Source organism: Acomys minous, assembly GCF_964271855.1.
Source record: "Acomys minous genome assembly, chromosome: 14".
Lineage (NCBI taxonomy): Eukaryota > Metazoa > Chordata > Mammalia > Rodentia > Muridae > Acomys > Acomys minous.
In genome coordinates, this window is record NC_140496.1 from 48,035,420 (window position 1) to 48,049,070 (window position 13,651).

General features: G+C 49.8%; 1 protein-coding gene across 6 annotated transcripts in view; it reads right to left on the bottom strand.

Moving 5' to 3' along the window:
* ZNF827 (zinc finger protein 827) overlaps positions 1-12,604 on the bottom strand; it is a 175,199-nt gene extending 162,595 nt beyond the window's left edge. For 5 of the 6 annotated variants that reach the window (XM_084757521.1, XM_084757518.1, XM_084757520.1 and 2 more), the window contains exon 1: positions 11,989-12,604. In XM_084757521.1, the coding sequence (XP_084613647.1) occupies positions 11,989-12,031 (43 nt within the window). In that variant the 5' untranslated portion in view covers positions 12,032-12,604. The remainder of the gene's footprint in view (positions 1-11,988) is intronic. The other variant, XM_084757517.1, reaches the window with a different exon arrangement.
* Between the last annotated feature and the right edge of the window lie 1,047 nt (positions 12,605-13,651).

Consider the following 13,651-nt stretch of genomic DNA (forward strand, 5'->3'; position numbering starts at 1 on the left):
CTAAATTTTAAATATTATTTCTTGATTACAGAGGGGAGAGAAGTTGGAAGAAGGGGACTTAAAATATTTAAAATATTTATATCTAGTGTTAATTAATTATATTAAGCATGTGCTACTTTTTCATTAAAAGCCAAATTAAGGGGCAGCAGTTAAATACACTTGTTGCTTTTACAGAGAACTTAGCTTCAATCCCCAACATCTACATGGTGGCTCACAACCAACCCTTTGTAATTCCTCTTCCAGGGGACCTAAGGCCTTCTTTTGACCTCTGTGGGTCATCCTTTGTGCACATACATACATATATACACGAAGACAAAGCATTCGTATCCATTAAATATATCTTCAAAATAGTGAGTATGAAGGGATGGAGTTCAGTGACAGAACACAGGCCTGGGGTACACAAGACGCTGGGCTCTACCTCCAGCACCAACCCCCCAAAAGCCAATACAGTTATTAAAAGTCTTTAAGTCCACACTTCTTCCCATCCCACTCCCAATTACTGGACATCTCTAGGCAATTGCCCCCGGCAGGCGGCTGAACCAGCTTCCTCACACTTATGAGAGCTCCTGTTTCAGAGCTGGGTTGCTTTTTGTTCGTTTGATTGATTGATTCCCTCAGCAGGTCCTCATATTGTCAAAGAGTTCTCTGGTGCCAGTTTTATCAAGACAATGGGATTGCCATCTAGATGTCTTGTAAACGGGGCATGGTGGGGCACACGCAGGGTCCCAGCACTAGGGGTGCTGAAGCAGGCAGCTCATGAGTTCAAGGCCAGGATAACGTAGTGAGTTCAAGGTCAGTCAGTCCGGGACTATATGAGCCAGCCAGTATTTCAAAAACAAAAACAATCAAACAGCCCACGTGCCTGAGCCATTTCTATAGTCAAACAGTCTAACCAACCCCAAACATTACTTTGGAACTGTGAAATTTCTCCTCCCACAGTCACCAGAAAGCAAGTAACTATAAGCTGATCTCTCTCTTCCTAAGGTCAGATTAAAACTCACTGAGTTCTTAGTTGCAGTTCACTTTCTTCTAGGGGGGGGGGACTCAAGGGGCACAGTTCAGTAGCATTTTCTGGAGCACGGTGTCTCCCTAACAGTGTTCCCTCCTACATGGTGTTGTGGTTCCTGTTCTCAAGGGGCCTGCTGGACAGCGGGAAGGGCCAAACAAGGACTAAAGAGAAGCCCAATTCTAGCCCATCCCAGAAGTGACACATGCCCTAGGAAGCACACAGATCGGGCCCCTGAAATGCACCGCACACCACTTTGTTTGTGTAATGGCAAAAGCCCGTATCGAGAATCTTCAAGGAAAGAAATGGCACTGACAATTTTCATGAATCATGCAAATCCGCCGCGGAGCGTTCTATTGGCACCTGAGGACCACGCAGGGCATGGTTTCTGGGCTGATGTGATGGTGCCAAGATGATGCCTTCAAACAATGAGACCCAGGGAACTCTCATGGCCCTCTGCCACTCTGGGCCCATCAGTGTCCCGCCCTTGGCTGCACCGAGACAGTTAACCTTGAGCTGCTTTTCTCTCTCTGACTCAGTTTCCCCCTTTCTGCCAATCACTGGAGGAAGCTTCTCTCATCCACCTGCTTCATGTGCAGAGGATAGCATCAAAGTGGCTTCAGGAACCAGAGCACAACATAAAGAAAACATTAAGGTAACACAGTATTAGCCACTTTACAATGCAGACTTACTGAAGCAATGCAGAAGTTTAATGACTTTCCCAAGGCTGCAGAGCCCATGAGAAGTTTCGATGGAGAGAAAGAGTGAGAAGCCTCTGGTCTGGGAGTGGGGGTAGGCACTCATGAGGGAGGACACAAGAATCCATTCTTCTGACCAGCACGGATCCTTCCACCGACCTTTGTTTTCCAGCCTGGACAAGTTGGAGCCGGTTACTCAAGCCCTGGTTTTAACATCTAACAAAGTACGGGTCTCTAACCTGTCTGGGCTCAGTATCTCAGGTCTTGGTGGCTGACATGACATCACCCCGGAGTGGGATAGTCCTGGCTAAATTCAGGGATCCTCAACTCTGGCTGTTCACTCAGATGTCTGGGGATCTAATTTTTAAAACGGCTCCCTCCAAGCAGACTGAATTAAGCGTGCCTTGTCTTGGAGACACCCACATCTAAAGTGCAGCCATGGATGAGAATTACAGAGCTTCCTGGGTCAGAACCCAGAGGACAGTAAGATTATCCAAGCAATGTGTGGTTTTTCAAGACAGGGTCTTTCTGTGTAGCCTTGGCTGTCCTAGACTCGCTTTGTAGATCAGGCTAGCCTCAAACTCACGGCAATCCACCTACCTCTCTGCCTCTGGAGTGCCCCTGCGTGCACCACCATGCCCAGCTTGCTTTCAACCATTTTATAGGTGAGAAAAACAGACAGACCCACTTGCTACTGTAACAGCTAAAGTGTGGCACAGCCAGGATTCGAACTCCTTGCAGTGCTGCTTACACTCCACCCTGCAATATGGTTCGCAGAACCTTTGACACGGTGCTAAATTAAAAGATCAGAAAATGCTTGAGAATGTGGGACAGTTTCTAATCCAAATGCCTTCAGGGATGGCCCAGGGAAGAGACATGGAGGAGGTGGGCAGGTGTGCATGCATATGGGGACATGGTGGCCGGGTGGCAGGGACTGTGGCAGACTGACAGAGCACATGCCCGGGGAAGGAGACAGCCGCCACTGACTAGAGCAGATTGCAGCCATGTGGGGAGGTGGGCCAGTGCTGCCTGCTCTTCTAAGTGTTCAAAAGAAGCTGGAAATGTGGCTTTCTCTCTCTGTCTGTCTCTCTGTCTCTCTGTCTCTGTCTCTCTGTCTCTCTGTCTCTCTGTCTCTCTCTCTCTCTCTCTCTCTCTCTCTGTGTGTGTGTGTGTGTGTGTGTGTGTGTGTGTGTGTGTGTGTATAAAATCTCCAATATCCAAAATTCTGTCTGAAGTTTTTAAACAGACTGTGTGGGGCAGAACACACCAGTGTGACACCTGTCTGTGACCCTCGACATGAGTGATCACGCAACATACATACACCCCTCAGGACTTTGTTTAAGATCCATGGGATATGTTCCCTTGGACTGGTTTCCTGTGATTAGAAACAGCAGACAGTGTGACTCCAATTTGCGCCAAGTGTGAACAATGACCCGTATAACATATGGAAAACCCAGTATCAATTTCCTCTCAGCCATTTCACTCTGCAGACAGCCTGTTGACTGAATGACTGACCGACAAACCTTCACTAAACACCTAGCCTCCTGTCACCTCACCATAGGTCAGCGTGAGAGGACGCACTGTCCCTCCCTTCGAGGAAAATCCGGTCACGATTCATACGGTTGTTACACAACTGAAATACAATTTCGGCCAAATCACAAAGGAACTCATTCCTTTGGCAACGGCCTAATATAACATTGTTGGCCTATAGAATACGTGTTAGTCAAGCCTCGTAAATGAACTTTAGTGTATTTTATTGTTATTACTCACCCCACTAATGAGATCTATGAAAAAAAAAACAGAACAAAAAAATGAAAAGCATTGAAGCCACCATAAAGTTCGAGATCACAACGCTGCTCCAATCACAGTCGAAGCAAAGAAGCATGTTTCATATACAGAGCTTAGTTACTTTACTCTTTCTATGTCTCGGGCACCGATCTGGCGCAGCTCTGTACATGCAGATACTATTTACACGGACTTCAGTGATCCTAATGATGGCTCTGAAGATATAGGCACTGTTATCTCTAAAGATGAGTATGGGTGGCGGAGAGGGTGAGTCGTTTGCCCAAGGTCACACAGCTAGCCAGTAGCCGAGCTGGGATCTGAACGGCGCAGCAGGAGAGATTGTGCACCTGACCGCTAAGCCCCTGTGCACTTCAAAAGAGCGTGAGCCCTTTGTTTTTAACTTACTCATTCAGTATTCAGCAAAAGGAAAGCAGGCCAAAGTCACAGAGGAGATTTCTCTCTCTCTCTCTCTCTCTCTCTCTCTCTCTCTCTCTCTCTCTCATTCCATAACAAGAGCTTTTTAAAAACCCACCACCAGACTCTGTAACTTGAGAAAAATCTATCACCCTCCACGAGTACGGTAGCTTGTTTCAAAGGCTCAGATGAGTTGGGTCCTGATGGTCAATCACGTGAAAGACCATTTTCTCTTGGCTTTCCTCAGGCCCCTTTGAAGGCCAACTTCCTCAGAGAACTCAAAACAATTCACCCCTAGATCCACACTGCTCTCTCACCTTTCTTTTGTACCCTCACACCCTGCTTCTAATGAGGTCTAACCACTTTTCTGACCTATGTAGAAATTAGCAGAAAAAGACAGAAGTTATTAGGCTTTGGTTTCTCAAGCTCAGAGGCCTGTGGCTCTGGTTCCTTACTGGTAGAGAGAACTTGCCTGAGTTTGGTTTCCAGCTCCAGCACCGGGAACTGAACCCAGGTCCTCACGCATGCCGGGCAGGCTCTCCACTACTGAGCTACGTCTTTCAATGCCTGGATTTTCTTTAAAACAGGGAAAAAGAGCACTTGGTCTTGTAAGAAACACAGACACAGAATTTTGGTGGAAAAGGCTGTCTTGTTGTTGTTGTTAATTAGGAGGACTAAACAGTTGAAGAAAATATCCTCTGTATACACAAAGACTCCACTTGCCTTTAATATAACCCCAGGTCACCTTATTTGAAAAGCAAAACTGCTAATGACCACATTCTGACCTCAGACTATGGGTGGGTATCACTGTGCATTTCATAGTTAGCCATAGTACAATATATGCCTGTGTGTGTGTGTTTGTGTGTGTGTGTGTGTGTGTGTGTGTGTGTGTGTGTGTGTGTGTGTGTGTACACCATGAGGCCAACTTTTAGAACACAAACACCTGATTTAGCATTAGCATCGAGCAAAAGTCTGGTTTACATCTATGAACCTCCTTTACATCTGCATCGGTTCTACCCAAGGCGGGTCTGTAAGCGGATGACGGGAGCCATCGAACAGGCCCCTGCTCCAGCATCTCCTCATACACTGTTTTCCAGTACCACAGAAAACATAATTTTCAGGCAGAGGGTGGAAATACCAAACTCACTTTCCCACCAAAGGGAGACAGCAGCAGAGAACACTCTCGGCTGTTCCCAAGGTCTGTGCCTTGCACCATTATTTTCTTATAAAATACGAGAGAAGACACCTCAGTTACTATGAACCTAGAGTGTTCTGTGTCCTTAGCCCTAGACGGCGTGAATTACGAAGCTACGCCTTCCACAGGAGTAGGCACGAAAGAGTGCGCAGAGGAGAGCAGTGGCAGCACTCACGAGGCTGAACACCAAAAATGGGACTTTAAGGGTACATTACCGAGGCCAAAATTAAGTCAAAGGAATGCATGCACACTCACATGTGTGCACAACCACACGCAGACACATCTTACTATAACTAGGCACTGTCTGGATGTCTTTCCAGTCAGTAAAAACTCAAAAGCTATTGCTTTATCACATAGCCTTGTAAACTCTTGTGCTACAAATCCTTTAAAATACCCTAAAGTCCCATTTTGTAGGTCATACTCTCATTATCTTGGTCTACGACCAGTCTGATTAAATTATAGAAAATTACTAATACATCACTCGGAATAGGAAGATCAACACCAGGCTGTCCTGTTTTCTTTTTGCATCTCAAACCTTCATATTCCACCAGAGATCTGAAAATGAAGAACGGACGGCAGGGCTGCTCCGGATTAGGGCTAAGGGATATAATAACCTCATCGCAGCCCGATGGCGCCATTCGGCCTCTGCTGATGGCCTTAGCAACCCGTCATGGGCACTAAGCAAGCCTGTCCCAGCGCAGCAATATGGGCACCTCCATCCTTTCCTGAAGATCTTGGGCCATAGTCTGAATCTTTAAATCCACCTCCCCAAACAATTTCTACGTTGGAACTTCATCCCTGCTGTGATAAGTGTCAGGAGGAAGGTCTTTGCAAGGGGGTCATAGGTCACATGGCCAATCCTTGACAAAAGAGGCCCCAGGCAACTTAGCCAACTGTTCCACTATGTGAAAACACCAAAAAAAAATCCCTCTACTTGAGGGCAGATGGGACTATTTGTCACATAACACTGAACCTGTGGTCACCTTGACTTCAAAGTTTCAGCCTCAACTACTATAAGGAGAAAAATTATGTGTTGTTTAATAAAGTACCGGAGCAAAGGCATACTGTTAGAGCAACCTCAACCAACTAGGGCACTGGCTCAGCCAGTTTACATGTGAGTAGGCAGAGCTGGTAGCAGGAGAGGACAGAGTTTTTCCCCTCCTGTAAAACCTCATGTGTCCAGACCCAATCTGAATCCAAACTACGGCTTTGCCGACCAAGGCCAGCATCACATTATTTCTAATACAGCTTTATCTACAAGTCCATGTGGACAGTCACTAATATGACTCCTTGTATTGTAAAGCAACTTTTGATCCCAGGACCCTGCCTGGGTATCCCAACTCACACACGACAGCCATGGGTGCCTTCTGCACATCTCCCCAAGCAGAGATTGTCTCGAAACTTTCCCCCAAAACCCTCTGACAGAGACCATTCAACTACGAAATGTGCAGCGGCATTCACGCGAGCAGAAAGCTGTCCAATTTAGACTTCTCCAGCGTGATTTATTAACACTTTGTGCGAGAGACTTGTCAACTCACACCAGCTGTGTCGTCTCGAGAGCGAGATGGCAGCACAGATAAATTAAAAATCAATTTTTTTATTAGAAACTATTTTGAAGCATTAGAGGGGATGTGATTTTTAAGCCATCCTCTGCATTTTAGCAGGAAGGCCCCTGCAATGGGTCCCCTTGCTGTCCCAGGAATGCAAGGATGCTCTTTTTGGGAACAGACAGCAATGATCCTCAGAATCATTAGGCCTGCCTGGCAAGAGCTATAAAACACTCTGCCACTTCAGACTGAGACGTTTCCCCATGGGTTAGTCAGGACATAGTGCCTGGTCACTGCAAGAGTTAGTAAGAAATAAAAGCAGAGTTAAAATGCTTTTCTTTGAACACACACACACACACACACACACACACACACACACACGGGGGGGGGGGAGAGAGAGAGAGAGAGAGAGAGAGAGAGGAGGGGAGAGAGAGAGAGAGAGAGACAGACAGACAGACAGACAGACAGACAGACAGACAGACAGACATAAAAACCTAAGGTTGCTTACCAGTCATCTTGCTTCCCCGTTTTTACTAGAGAGCGAAGTTTGCTAAAGTTCTGTTAGTGCAGAACACAATAACTTGTTCCGGTCTTGACCCACAACTTAGTAAACAGTAAAACACTGGGATAGTAGGCCCACTGCTTTGTTAACTTCTCCTCCGTGCTCCCCCAGGGGAGTAGGTACCACAGGCCAACTCCCAATTTTAAGTGTAATAGGGTGTAAACTCATACGTGGCAGGGGAGGGGGGGTGAGGGTGGTGGGGGTGGTGGTGGCATGTAAACTGATGCTAATGGTGAAATTGTGAAGTGTTGGTTACCATGGTAACGTGCATCCAAGCCACCTTCCTGAGCCCATCCCTCTTGGCCTCAAGATCCCAAAGGGTGATAATGCTCGAAAGGTCCCTGGTCCACCCCACGGTCCCTCACATCCTCCTTAGGCTGATAGGCCTTCTGAAGTTACACTGTTTGGGATTCTGATGAAGATAAGTGCCTGGCACAGCTCTGAGGACATCTAGGCCGTTCTTTTGAACATGGCATTGCACTTTAGTAACTTTAGTAACGAATTAACTTTTGTGAAAGAGCCATCACCAGCAGCTGAGTCAACTTTTAAAGCCCAAAATGAAATTTACTGCGTTAAGGCAAGAAATAGACGTCTTTATTTTGAATGTTTAACTGACCCCTCAGATATAACATAGGCTTAACACTCTTGGCTGGGTGGCGCCTCCAAAAGTTACTACAGGACTTCCCTATGGGGTGTAGCTGGAAGGACCACTTCACCTCCATAGGATATACCACTTTTTTTTTCCTGAGTATGTATGAGAAGGCCCATATAACATAAACAAATATACACACATCATATGCCCAGGTGCTCGCTCAAACACACACACACACACACACACACACACACACACAATTTACTTTTGAGACCCAGGAGGAAATGACTGTAGAATTTTAAATCAGAAACCCAAGGCTAAGGTTAGTAGTGTCAGGTTAAAGGCTCGCCCATCTCCAAAGCTAATTCGGTTCTGAGCAGTCCCAGGGGTGTCTAGCTGAACAGAAGGAGCTAGGAAACCCTAGCAGGCCAGAGCCCAGCCTGGGGAATTGCTAGTGCTCCGTGCCAGGAGCCAAGGCTCACCCCAGACTTGGTATCAGATAATACCAAGTGCTCGCCTGGATTTCCAGGACTAATCCACTCTAGGATGGACCGTCCAGGTTCCCTGGTGTCTGTACTGTCCAGGGGGAAGAGAGTGGGCTTTGTAGGGCCAGACTGTTCCTGGACAGTATTGTTTGCTGTGAGAAATAGACCCCACTCACAGAAACCATCTGCATGTGGCAACAGTGTGTGCTGTAAAACTCAGCCCCATTGCCGGGGGTGCAAAAGCAGAGTGCTGGCAGACATGGAAAGCATTTCAACTGTTCTACAAATTCAAACAGAAAGTGTGTGTGTGTGTGTGTGTGTGTGTGTGTGTGTGTGTGTGTGACACTTCTTAAAGGTTTACAGGCTCTATCAATTCTTAAATCAACATATCAATAGTGGCTTTAATCACTTCTGCTTTGACTTTAAAAGCAATTTAAATTTCCCCGGTTCATTCCTTTAATCACCTCCTTGTCTCACCTACAGGACAGATCACTCTTTTGGGGAGGAGGTGGGGGTGTGGTGGTGGTGGCAACTTCTAGATCTGTCCCTATATAACTTCTTAAAACTCCAAAATGGCTTCAACCAGGCTCCTTTAACCCCCAGACTCAGCTGCGTTTTAACCTTGATGGAGCGTAATTCCCCAGGGAAGGAGCCTTTTTCTCACACATAAATAAAAAATAGTTCAGTATTGAAAACTAGGCCGTCGATCTACAACTATATTCTGTACTAAATAGAAATTAACGTTCTTTTTTTTTTTTTAACCCAAGTTGTTAAGCCTTGTGTCTATGTATCATTTTCAAGTTTCTGGGATTGTCACTGGGCTCTCAGCAAGCCCTAGGTTACTATGGCTGACTTGCAAAATACACCATTTGCCCAGAAATTGCTCTTAGTCAAAATGTAAATTGCTTATAAAACACGTGTAAACCCCGCTTAGAAAAGGCAGCACACAAGCACACGCACACAAAAAAGTCCATTCAATGCAAAAAGAGGTGGAAACGCTTTACAAATTAAGGCTTCCCTTAAAAAGAAGGGGGGAGGGGTGACGGCAGGACGGTTTTCTGTGCTTCCCAAAGTAAATTGCTTCTTACTTAGGTAAAAAAAAGTGGCTTAATGTAACTGCAAGAGGGAAGCGATATTTTTTTTTTAATGAGTAGATAACAGTATTCAATCAGAGAACGAGGAGGAAGCCCATTCTCAAAATAAAACTTCATCAACAGGCAGCAAGCCGCGGGAGAGGCCCACCAGACACCGGAGCTAAAATGGAGCCTGAATTTCCTCTCAGACAAGAGGGTAGTCGCAGGAGGTCAGGGTCAAGGTCACCGGCAGGGCAGGCTGCAGCTGCCCGACTGCACTGCACACCCGGGAGGGGCGGCGTTCCAGCCGTCTCAGCCGAAACAGATAAATCCCTTCTCCTCTCCCACCCTCCATCTAACCCCGCCAACATTTTTTTTTTAAAGCAAGGAGGAGAAGAAAGGGAAATGACCAAGTAACCTCACCGCCCTGGTTTTCGCACACGAGCTCATCAGCTCCCGAAGTTGCCATCTAAGGGCAAGTTCGCAGAGAACACTGAAGCCCATTTTGTGCGAGCAGGGCCAGCCTCCCGCGGTGGCGCCCGCCCGGGACACCAGCCTCCCCGTGCCTGCCCACGCGCGTCCGAGCAGAGGGGCGCCCGGCCCGGCCATGTGCACGAACACTTCCACCAACTGCTGCGAGTTTTCTGTGAATCGCAGCGCGGAGCCTCCCGCCCCGACTGCGCCGCCTTCTCCTCCTCCTCCTCCTCCTCGCACAAAATTTTCCTACACTCGCAGCCGCCTGCTAGTGATTTTATGTGCATATATATTACATATGTGATATTATCCTCAGAACCTCTAGCGGGCAGGCGAAGAAAGGACTACACGGGGGCATTTTTCCCCCTAAAGGAAGGGGGGGAAAAAGAGCACAACCCGAGCCCTGTGCGTCGACTCCTTGCGTACCGGGAAGGGGGAAGAAAAGAGGAATGTTTGCGGAGCGGACTGCCCGCTCGTGCCCTCCTCGCCACTCCGGCCGCGGCCCAGGTGCCACCGCGCCCTCCCGGGCCACAGCAGCCCCCTCGCGTGGGCACCGCCGCGGAGATTTCGCGAGGGGGAGATCGATCGCGCTCGCCCGTCTGCAGCGGAAACACACACGCTCACACACAACCCGAGACACCATAACCTTAACCCTTCCCCCACCCTCCGTGAACTTCAGGTGACCGACCACGTCGGCCTGACACCCGCGCGGGCGGGCGCTCCGGCTCCGCTCCCGCCCCCAGCCCGGGTTTTGCAGGAACGGGCTCCGCGCAGCGCCAAGCCGCCCAGGAGAGGGGAGCAGGAGGGGGGGGGGCACGGAGAGGGGGGAAAGAGGAGAAACTGACCCTCCGTCTCCCCCGACCCCTCCCTCCGGCGCCTCCCGCGTCCCCTCCTCCCGCCACCCCGCCCCACGCCTTCTCCCCTGCCCCCTCTCCCCTGCATTCAAGGAGCCCGGCGGCCCCGGGGGGATATTTTTAGTTGCTTCTTTCTCCTTCACTTTTAGCTTCAGCAGCATCTCGGAACACTCCGAGCGGAGAGAGCTTGGGGGGGGGGGGGCGGACGAGGGGGGAGCCCGAGAGGGAGTGGGGGAAAAGTTAAGAGTCTCGCAAAGAAAAGCGGGAGGGCGGCGCAGAGGGACCTGAGGCGCGGGTGGAGGAGGGGACGGGGACCCGGCCGCGCAGCCCGGCGCGAGTCTCCAGTTGGCGTGTGTGGCTACGGCCAGGAGGGCTGGGATGCACTTTAGTCGCGGACTCTGCTCGGGCTGGCCGGGGAGGGGGGTCTGCGAGCCCGCGTCGCCCCGGCTCCGTCTGCTCCGCCTGACCCCGCATTTTATTGCGGCCGGGAGCCCTGCTCCGCCCTCCCCTCGGCTCTGCAGGGACCTCGCGCGCCGCGCGCCGCCCTGGCTGCCTCGCCTCAGCCTCGGCGCGGCTCCCGCACCCCACATCCGCCCGGCTGCCCGGCCTCGCCCCCCGATCGGCCACCCGCGCCCCCCCACACCCTCCTTGACCGCCCTCGGCTCCCCCTCCGCTGCCGCCTCCACCTCCGCCTCCAGCTCCAGCCGCCCGCGGCTCCGGGGCCGACCCACCCCGGCGCAACCTTTAGCCGGAGACCGACCTCTCCGGTCCCCAGCCCGGCGGGCGGCCGCGCGCCCTCGCCCCGACACCCCCAATCGCCATGTCACAGCCCCGGCCCGGCGCGCGCCCCGACCCCGTACCCTCGGGCGCCGGGATCCACACGGAATTTCGGGTTTTTTTTTTCGCCCAAGATTGCAACCTCTCCCACTTCCCCCCACCCGCGACAAAAACCCGGCATCCACACTACTCCCCTCCTCCCTCCTCTCGCCCCCTCCCCCGCAACCCGGAGTGAGGAGGGGGAGGGAAAGGGGAGAAAAGCCCGATCTCAAGGAAAAAAAAAGAGGGGGGCGACAGAAAGAAAGAAAAAGAGAGAGAGAGAATAGAAAGGGCACGGGGCTGATCATCACCAACATGGCTGCCTCGGCATAGACCTAAACGAGGAGTAACCCGGGCTGTGTCTTTGTCAGTTTCACCTCTGTAACCCTAAACTAATGCAGAAAACAACGGCGGAGGCTGCGGAGGGGAAAGAGGAGAGGGAGGGCGAGAAAATGGCACGAGAGGAGGTGGAGAAGGGATGACTTACGTGAGGGAAGGCGCTTGGGCTGCTCCTGCTTCCTCCTGGGCATTTTCCCCCTTTTCTCACATTCTCCTCCTTGGTTAATGTGAGATCAAATAAACCCCCGTGGGGGCAGACAGGCAGACACTGGCAGGAGCGGGGAGGTAGTTGGGGGGCGGGCAGGGGGAAACCCCTTCTCTCCGATGTGTGCAACGGGTTGAAGCTTGTTTCCTGGAGCCAGAAGAGGGGTTTTCTTCTTTTCTTTCCTTTCTTTCTTTCCTTTTTTTTTTTTTTTTAATTTTTTGGTCGTGCACCTGGCTTGTCCCCGAGCGTAATATTCTTCAATGGAAACGGATCTAATAGGTGTGAGTGTGTGTGTGTCCTGTGCTCGCGTGTAATGGGAGGTATAAATAAATGAGCGCCGGTGCGGCGGTGTCTATGGCCGCGCGCTGTGTCTCCGAGCCCCTAACACTAATGTCGGGATCAAAGGGCAGCGGCGGCGGCAGCACAGCTCGCAGCTCGCTCTCTCGCTCTCCTCTCGCGCTCTCTCTCTGTCACACACACACACACACACACACACACACACACACACACACACACACACACAGACTGAGGGAAAGAGCAAGAGCTAGACACGCGCGCGAGCGCGCGCGCGCGGTCACACACACACACACACACACACACACACACAGAGCAAAGAGGAAGGTGCCCTAAGGCTCTCAGGGCGGACTCGGCTTTGCTTTTACAACTGCTCCGTCTGGAAAGAATGGGGGGCGCGCGTGCGGGGGGGGGGGGAGATGGACTTCTTCGAATTTATCCCACTAGTCACCTAATCAAGGGGGTGCGTGAAAAAGTGCCCCCCCTTGGAACATTATTTTACGGATTTTTTAAGGAAATAGGTTGCACTAGCCACTTTCTTTTGTGTATTAAACTGCATTTGGTTCTGTATAAAATTCTCCAGGCTTTTGTCACTGGAAGATTCACTCTTTCACCCCATCACCTTGAGTCTAGAGGTTACAGAGTCTCACACACTCTCTTAAAACAGTCCATTGAAAAATAAATATTTTTTTTCTAAAAATTAAAAGATAGCACACGGCAAGATCAGTAAATGGGTGGGATGAATGCCCAATTTTGGAGGGTCCTGGTGGAGTTAACACTTGAAAACTCAGCACAAATGAAAATTACAGACCCTTGAGAAAAAAGGGAAAATAAGATTAGGTCACTCCTGAGGGTTCACTGCCAAGGTGATAGTCCTACAATTCACACAGCATCTTGACTCCGCCCCCGGCCCCACCCCTCCTAGAACACAGGTAGCTGAGGTTTACCCTGAAGGAATTCCAGTGGGCAGTTTGAGCTCATACAGCAGTTTTCATTAGGCCGTATATTTTCATTACTTTAGAAACCACACATCTTGCTTCAAAGAGACACATAAAGAGGAAAAACAGAAAAGGATGCGTCTCCACACAAAAGGTACCCAGTGAGGAGAGCAGCTCTCCCTCTCTTACAGTAAGCCATGTGGATAGAAGTTCACTGGGAGCTTGTTAATGATTTAAAACTCCAAAATCTGCTACTATAATTGAAGTAAAAAAAATTGGCCTGAAGAAGAGCTGTTTCATAAAACTCTTTGTAAGAGGAAACTTTGAACTTGGTGGAATACATTATATGTCGTGAGTCAGAGCTAAAAAATAAA